At 43.2% G+C, this 8438-nt stretch overlaps 1 protein-coding gene across 1 annotated transcript; it reads left to right on the top strand.

Annotated features, from left to right (window-relative positions):
- The first annotated feature begins 2375 nt into the window (after positions 1 to 2375).
- On the top strand, positions 2376 to 5639 carry NEUROD6 (neuronal differentiation 6). The gene is made up of 2 exons (XM_024737291.1): positions 2376 to 2511; positions 3807 to 5639. Exon 2 carries the CDS (start codon positions 3828 to 3830, stop codon positions 4839 to 4841), a length of 1014 nt encoding a protein of 337 aa, XP_024593059.1. The 5' UTR covers positions 2376 to 2511; positions 3807 to 3827; the 3' UTR covers positions 4842 to 5639.
- Positions 5640 to 8438: the final 2799 nt, after the last annotated feature.

Raw genomic sequence — 8438 nt, 5'->3', positions numbered from 1 at the left:
AATAGATTAATACTCAGAAAACCTCAACACAGATTCTAATACCCCACCTCGCCACATCACTACCGCCGCCAAAGGGTTTTAGTTCATGTTCAAAGGCAGAAATAGAACAGCCACAAATGTTTTCATGGAAAAGCTGTTTCTCATTTGTCTGCACATCGAAAAGATAAAGTATAAAATCTATCCTTGGGATGAGCTACATCGGTGATAATTTTCTACTAATGTGTCACTTCGTCTGTTCCTTGGATTTTGATTTTCATGTTTGTGATGCCTGTAATACAATGCAGCTTCCGGAGACTTTGCAAGTTTAGAATATGGTGCAATATGCAACATTCATGACAGGGCTGGCTGCTTCATGGCTTGTGACTCTGATACTTACTTACCCTCCTTTACATTTAAAAAGTAAACCATTCCTGAGAACAAACAAAATTCTGCACCTGGTCTTCCTATAGATATTCTCTGTGCTGATATAAAAATTGTGTGTAGTTTTTGAACCAAAAGCTATATGAAATACACTTAATGCACCCATTACCAGGACTATCCCCTTAAACAACAAATTTGAAATGCCTTTGGTGTGTCTGATTTTTTTAAAAACATGAGCTAGGCCAACCTACCCCCCTATTTTAAGTTTTGAGTTTAGAGCCTTATTTTAAATTTGCATTTTTTTACCAGACCACTGAGAGAAAAAAAATGACCCTCCTTTACTTAGCATGATTCTTCTTTTTGCCAACTTCCCCATCTTTTCTCGAACAGTCCAGGCAAAGTCAGGTAACTTTGTGGGGAGACGGAAATGAGTGGGGTATGACAGGAGAAAAATTGCATTTAGCTTGAGTCCCCCGATGCCAATTTGGAACCAAAGTGCATTAAAGCAGCAGAATTTTAAACCTTTCAAAACTGGGATTTATAAGGGGAATGCTAACACAGATTCAACAGTTACAGCTCTGCCAGGGATTACTTTAATACCAAAAGCATACTGTCTCACTTTATAGAAAGAGATTACTCAGTTGTCAAACAACAAAGGTTGTGTTTGTCTATTTTTAAACTTTTATTTTTTTTTAAAGCGCCCTTTTAACTTCAGTGACAGGCAATCCTGAAATAAAATGTCCTTTTATTTCAGGGGTAGGGGGCTGGTGGTGGCAGGGGAGTAGAGAAAAGGAGAAGGCGAGGTTTGCCTCTGGCTTCACAGTTCGTTTTATCTATAAGGCTTTGCCAGCTTTGCTTAACTGTTTGTACCCTGCTTTTGTTAAGAAACCAAAAGGGAAAAGTGGAAGAAAAAGATAAGTATGAAATAAATCTGACAGAGAAAAACAACTGGACACTGATACAGGGATGAGAAGATATTTTAAATGATCTTGATCTAGAGGGGGGAAAATGTGAGGGGATGATTTTCAGGAGAAAGAAAAAAATCTGAAAGCTCCAAAAAATAGGAAAGCTAACCTTTGACTAAAATACTCAGCAAAATGCTAGGGAAAGACAAAAACCTAAGTGATCATTTTTATGTTCATTGTATATGAAATGAAATGAGAAGGAACAGGCCAGTGAAGGCTGTCAAGAGAGGGACAATAAGAGAGTGAAGTTGTGACTTTGGGTAGAGGACATAAGAATGTAATTTGAAATCTTTCACAGTGGACTTGTAGTTGTCTCTACGTTTTACCCAGATATACAAAGAATCTCTCTGAAAAGTTGTTGAAAGGTACCAGCAAGTGTGGAAAGGGGAGCATCTGAGGATGTCTTTCACAGACCCCAGATGGAGAAACTGTTCTTTTATTCCAAATTCTTAAGAAGCACAGAAGTCTTACATGTCAATAAGAGAACACACAGACACACACCCATAAGTTACATGCCATGAAAGGAAATAAGGAGACCTTTGTTGATCCCTGTTCGCTTACACAAATCTTACTTCGGTTAAGCATCTCAAGACCATTTTCCTGATCTCAGCTCCTTTTCACGGCTTTCTTTCCCTGGGCACCCAGGTGCACAAATGGGATGGTGATCTTTACAAAACATCAACAACAACAAAAAACCTCTCGCTCACACAAAAGCCCACCTTGTAAATGAATGGAATATTAACGACTACCTAATAGTTGCACCGTTGGCAGGGCCAAACTGAACACTAACACAGCTATTTCTACAGATTGCCAGTGAAGCCGAAGCAGCTCGAGGAGAAACGCACCTACTGTATGTGAAAGGCTGGTGCAGATTTTTTTCCTATCAGTCTAACCTTCTGTGTTGATGCATGAATGCTGGTACCCACTTACAGGGATGCCAGATGATCAGTGCAGAATGAAGGTCCCAAGAGAGAGGATCACATGGTTCTCTCTGCCCTGTGACGTCACTAGCAGATGGCATGGGTACCAGCTCTGGCAGTTGGCATCAATGTCACTTTTTAGAGATCAATGAGATAGGCAGATACACACAGATCTAGAGACTCCAGGAGACGATGCGACACTCAGCCTGAAAAGATGTGGAAGATCCAAAATGAAAACTGATCATTGAATGAAATTAAAACCTAAGGTAATATAAATAAAGATATACTTCAATTGATGCTGGCTTTGCATGCAAGTATTTAAAGATACAGTGTCACTGTCTTATAGTATTTATATGGTCTTTTGTCATCTATAACTTCTTATCATATTTCATTCTTATGATGTAATTATCACATACTTTCATGGCTATTATGTAATTGCAAGTATGTAGACATTATTAAGAGTTTGCGTGTGTGTGTTTGTGTGTGTGTGTGTGTGTGTGTGTGTGTGTGTTGAGGGAGCTGGAGATTGTTAAATTAAAAAGTCTCTGTTTTAACATGCCTATTTGTTTGAAGACTTTAGATGAAAATACTTGCTGCTTTGCCAAACGAAAGCCAAAATTGCATTTGAAACACAAATTATTTTCCCCTTTCATTCGGGATTCTGAATACACGTGCACAATTGCAGTCAGAATCCTTGGACCGTTCCTGTCAGATATTAGCTAGAGGGAGACTTCTGTGGCTCGTAGAACAAAAACACTACGAGAGTGTTTTTTGTCAGATGATTTGAACAGCAGTAAACAGACAATTACACTGAGAAAAATTTAAAATAGAAAAGCAGTCTCAATATTTTTCTTGACTTAAAATAATGCCAGTGATTTAAAAAAATTATTTATAGAGTTTATCCCAAATTAGCCTAACCTCCCCCTCGCTTTTTTTGGTGAAGGTTGGGAAAAGAGTGCTCTCTTACATGTTTCGTTACGGATCAGAAAGAAAGCAGTTTTTAAATGGGCTCTGATTAATCTTTTCTTTAAATTTGTGTATTTCAACAGTCACTTATCTAAATTCACAGTTATATAATACAGCAAATAAAGTTAAGGCTTATTTTCTTTCTAAAAAATAAATCTCCACAAATTTGTCAGTTAATGGAGAGGTAGCATTTTTTATTTTAAAAACTGGTGCCCCTTCTCATTTTGCACTCAGGGGAATTGGAATTAATGAAATTCTGCATTGCTATATCATGTTTTGCATTCGTTTGAATTTCACTGTCCTTTTCGTGTATTAAAAATCAGTTTAAAATCAAAGAGAAATGGAGGTGGTGGTGATATTACAATAAATACTTCCTGTTTTATTTTCTTTTGATAATTTGGTATAAATCCTATTGCATGTGTCATTGTTTTCTTTAATAATTACTAGGCTGCACAAACTCAAAAATTTTATTTAATGTAAAAATCAGTCTTTTTCTCATGTTTTTGTATTCTTATGATTAAGTCATTGAATATGCTTTAAGTGTATAAACTTTAAAAATGAAAACACTTTAAATATTGTGCTGGCATTTTTTCAGGTAATTTAAGATTAGAGAACCATGTTAACACTACCGTTTGATGAGTCAGTTGTAATGCCAGAATCCCAGATGTGCAGAAAGTTTTCTAGAGAATGCGAGGACCAGAAGCAAATTAAGAAACCAGAAAGCTTTTCCAAACAGATTGTCCTTCGAGGAAAGAGCATCAAAAGGGCCCCTGGAGAAGAGACTGAGAAAGAAGAAGAGGAGGAAGACAGGGAAGAGGAAGATGAAAATGGGTTGCCCAGAAGGAGGGGTCTTAGGAAAAAAAAGACGACCAAGCTCCGACTGGAGAGGGTCAAGTTCAGGAGACAGGAAGCTAACGCGCGCGAGAGGAACAGGATGCACGGCCTCAACGACGCCCTGGACAATTTAAGAAAAGTGGTCCCCTGTTATTCTAAAACCCAAAAACTGTCCAAAATAGAAACTTTACGACTGGCCAAAAACTACATCTGGGCACTTTCTGAAATTCTGAGAATCGGCAAGAGACCTGATCTGCTCACGTTCGTCCAAAACTTATGCAAAGGTCTTTCCCAGCCAACTACAAACTTGGTGGCAGGCTGCTTGCAGCTCAATGCCAGGAGTTTCCTGATGGGTCAGGGTGGGGAGGCGGCACACCACACAAGGTCACCCTACTCTACCTTCTACCCGCCCTACCACAGCCCTGAGCTCACTCCTCCCCCGGGGCATGGAACTCTTGATAATTCCAAGTCCATGAAACCCTACAATTATTGCAGTGCGTATGAATCCTTCTATGAAAGCGCTTCCCCTGAGTGTGCCAGCCCTCAGTTTGAGGGTCCCTTAAGTCCTCCCCCAATTAACTATAATGGGATATTTTCCCTGAAGCAAGAAGAAACCTTGGACTATGGCAAAAATTACAATTACGGCATGCATTACTGTGCAGTGCCACCCAGGGGTCCCCTTGGGCAGGGTGCCATGTTCAGGTTGCCCACCGACAGCCACTTCCCGTACGACTTACATCTGCGCAGCCAATCTCTCACCATGCAAGATGAATTAAATGCAGTTTTTCATAATTAATGAGGAAAATGAAAATAAACAGTGGTCATTCACCTCCCCCTTCTGATTAAGACAAAGCAGATGCTTGTGGGCTGAGTAATAGGCATAACTCCAGCTAAGGTGTTTACTAGTTTCTGGAGTGTGTTTCAACTATTGTGAGAATTTTCTATGTAATAATAAATCTCTTTTCCTATGAGAACTTCTTTTCCTTTCCTTTTGTCTGTAAAGCACTGTGATTCTGTTTCTACTGGAAGGTTATTTTTCTCATGTTTTATTTTCTTTTAAATTCACTTAATTTGTTTGAACAAGGTGTCTAAGAATATACTGTTGAATAAAGACGTGCACACAGCATAATTCAGTGTCTACTTCAGTTGTACAGTAATTATAAAAATGCATGTTATTAAAAATAAGATGAATAAAATGATGTGTTTATAATTATTAGGAATTTATATATAATGTATCTCTGAAAAATTGAACATTTTAAATATCGAGAATAACACTAAGCTGACAATGATATTGGAAGATGCATTTGAGGGTGTACAACAGTATAAAAAGCTATGCAACTTTCTTTTTATTAAGGACGAGTCTAAATGCATTCGATCGGTAACTATTCCTCTTCAAGGATTTGCAGGTGGGGCAACACGATATTTGGGTAGGTGGTGTCATAATTTTGGAATAATTATATCAATCCTAAAGAAAAAATTTTCAGCCCTTGTTTTGTATTGTTCAGAAATTATCTGTACAGGTTTGTTATCACAATGTATAATTGTGGTTTTCCACCCACATTTTTAAAGCAATTAAACATAGATATTTCCACTCGTAAAGGACATCTATTAGCTGTGATATTTTTGCATGATACTTATTATTTCCTGGTACACAGCTGGTTTCTGTCTCCAACACTCCCTCCTCCCCATTTCAGACATAGTTCTGGATTTCAAAACCAGGCGAGATAAAACAAATTTCTTAAACAAAATGGCCAAAGTGCTTACAAGAAATTTTTTCTTTTTTCTTTTTTTAAGTATCTTAAATGAAAGAAGAGGCGCCCATGAGGGTTAAACATCCTGGGGAAACAATGATAAATCCTGGTAACCTTCAGCTCGCGCCGAAATTCGGTGGCAAATTTCCAGCAAACACCAGAGTGGATGTTAAAACTGGAAGGTTTTACTCTGTGCCGTTTAAATAAGTCTGGCCGATTAGAGGCTAAATTCTGTGTGAGTGTAAGTTTAAACCCTACTTGAATAGCGCAAAGGAGCTCACCCTCTTAAGCAGAACTGAGACTCTTCTAAGATAAAAATCAAGGTGGCAGTGACCTCACTCCAGATGCCCTTGTGCGCAGGTTGCCTCCAGGGGGAAGATGGGGACAGCTGCGAAGGCTGGTGAGGCCAGTAGAAATGGGTCCACCGATGGCGGGACCGCGCGGTGCTGGGTGGGCCGAGGCAGGGGGTCCGCGCTCCACGGCTGCGCCCACGCTGCCCACTTGTGCGCCCCGCGGGCATCGACTGAGCGGGCGCAGGCCCGACGGCGCCTCGCGGCTGACGCGGGGAGGAGGTGGAGGCGGCTTCCCGTCGCCTGCAGTCATCCGGGCTCAGGGACACGGGCTGCACTGCCCGGGTCCCGCCCGCAGTGGGCGCCCTGGGTCCCGGGGCCGCGGCTCTTGCTCCGGCCTTGCAGGCCGGCGAAGACACTTCACCGCGGGGGGAGCGTGCGCGCCCGGCAGACCCTACCCCGAACCGGGGAGGAGGCGACCTCTTGGTGGCCAGGCCCCGAGGGGCGGGAAAGGGGTCGCCCCATCGCCCGTGCTATCTGCCACGATGGGGGACGCGCGGCGGCGGCAGCTTCAGTTTGCCCAAGTTCGGCTAAGAGCTGCCCGGTCCTGCCCCTCCGCGGCTGGCGGGGCTTCTTGAGCCGAGGCCGAGAGACTCAGCGTCCCCCGTCCCTCAGCTCCCCCTGCCTTAAGCGCCCGGCCCTATGGCGCGCGCGGCCGCCGCGCTCCGAGGGGCAAGGGTACCAGCAGCTGCTGGCGCGGTACTCGGTGGGTGACGGACGCGCCCTTCAAAGCGGGTGTGTTAACACCTGCCCGTTCACACCTCGCGAGGGCCGGAGCGAAGGAGTCGGGAAAGAGGAGGCAGTGTGCCCTCCAGGGATAGAGAGAAGTCTGCCTTAGGTAGAGAGCCGCCTGTCCCCTGTCTGTCGCCGACACGGGAGTGACTCGTGGTTGCTTCGTCGAATCCGCGCACAACACCTGCCCTCCCTGGGACTGTGTCCAGGATTGCCCGGCCTCGTTAAGGCCCCTCAGACGCTGAGAGTCAGATCTTTGCTCACCCTGTCTAAGCAAAGAGCACGAAAGTGAGGAAGCACCTGGAACTAGAAGAATCTGTTGTGTTTGGTTTTAAAAAAAAGGAAGAAAACTAAGGCAGTTCTGTTTGGTCATTAGCAGAATAGGTGCGGCGTTCCCACACCCTTGCTCCAAGGTGACCCACACTGCGCCTGCTCAGTGTCTTGTTGGTCCAGACAACCTTTGAAAACCGCAGTCTTCCGAGGGTCACAAACTCATGTTGGAACTAGAGATTGCAACAGGAGCTGCAGTCTCCTGTCTCCCTTCTGGCAATATGGGAGAGCTGCGAAGAAAAGCAGCTGGCTGAATGTCTGGGGAAGAAGCAAACGTTCAGAAGAAGCACCTCGTCTCAGAGCTTTGTTCGTAAGGAATTCAAGCAAGAGCGGGATTTTTAGGCACAGACCCTAGAGATAATGAAATTTCTTCCATAATTTGGATGCACAGATCTGATGTGTGCTCTCTCCTTCAGTGGACTGATAGAATCAGGGTGTGTGGGACTGATCCCTGTGGCTTAATTATCCTTCAGATCCCACTGATGACCTCTGGCATGGGAATCACCCAGCTGCCACCTTTACACTCACCAAGGACAGAGTGTCAGTTCTCTTCCCCAACAGGGGCCTCCCTGTTCCTGGTTGACTGCAACCCTGAGGAATCATATGAATTGTTCATTCATATACCAACATCACAGATGCAATGCATTACAGAATCCTACCTCTTAAGGCACCGCTCCAATGGAAGAGGAAATAGTAAAGAATAGAGAGCACAATTGATCAGGAAGGCTTGGAATCGGACAGATTTGGGTCAAAATCTGCCTCACTGCTAACCTCTTATTGCAGCCTCAGAGAGATTGTACACAACACCCAGAAGGCTTGAGGTCAGGACACCTTAACTCCTTGCTCTCTTCTTGACCCCATACTTCCCTTACCTCCCAGCATGAGAGGATGAGAGGTATTTCTATTTTCTGAACCCTTTTAATAATTAACGCCTTTCAAATTGATTAAGCATCTCTTCTTTTTAGCTGAGTTATGTGAATCTCATATTTAATCTCAGGATTAGTGTGTGTGTGTGTGTGTGTGTGTGTGTGTGTGTGTGTATTATGTAAGTGGCCTCAACAAAATAAAGATGTATTTCACGCTCATTTAAAAGAAGTGGTAGATAAAGTAAGAGTTGTATGGCTGTCCAAAGGCACCAGAGGCCTAGGTTCCTTCTACCTTTCTATTCCTCTAACCTTAGTATGGGGCTTGCATTCTCAAGTTCACCTCATGGCCCAAGATGGCTGCTGG

This window comes from Neophocaena asiaeorientalis, unplaced genomic scaffold, assembly GCF_003031525.2.
Source record: "Neophocaena asiaeorientalis asiaeorientalis breed wild unplaced genomic scaffold, Neophocaena_asiaeorientalis_V1.1 scaffold612, whole genome shotgun sequence".
NCBI lineage: Eukaryota > Metazoa > Chordata > Mammalia > Artiodactyla > Phocoenidae > Neophocaena > Neophocaena asiaeorientalis.
Note: the sequence above shows the minus strand (reverse complement) of the source record. Positions and strands in the feature narration are given on the sequence as shown.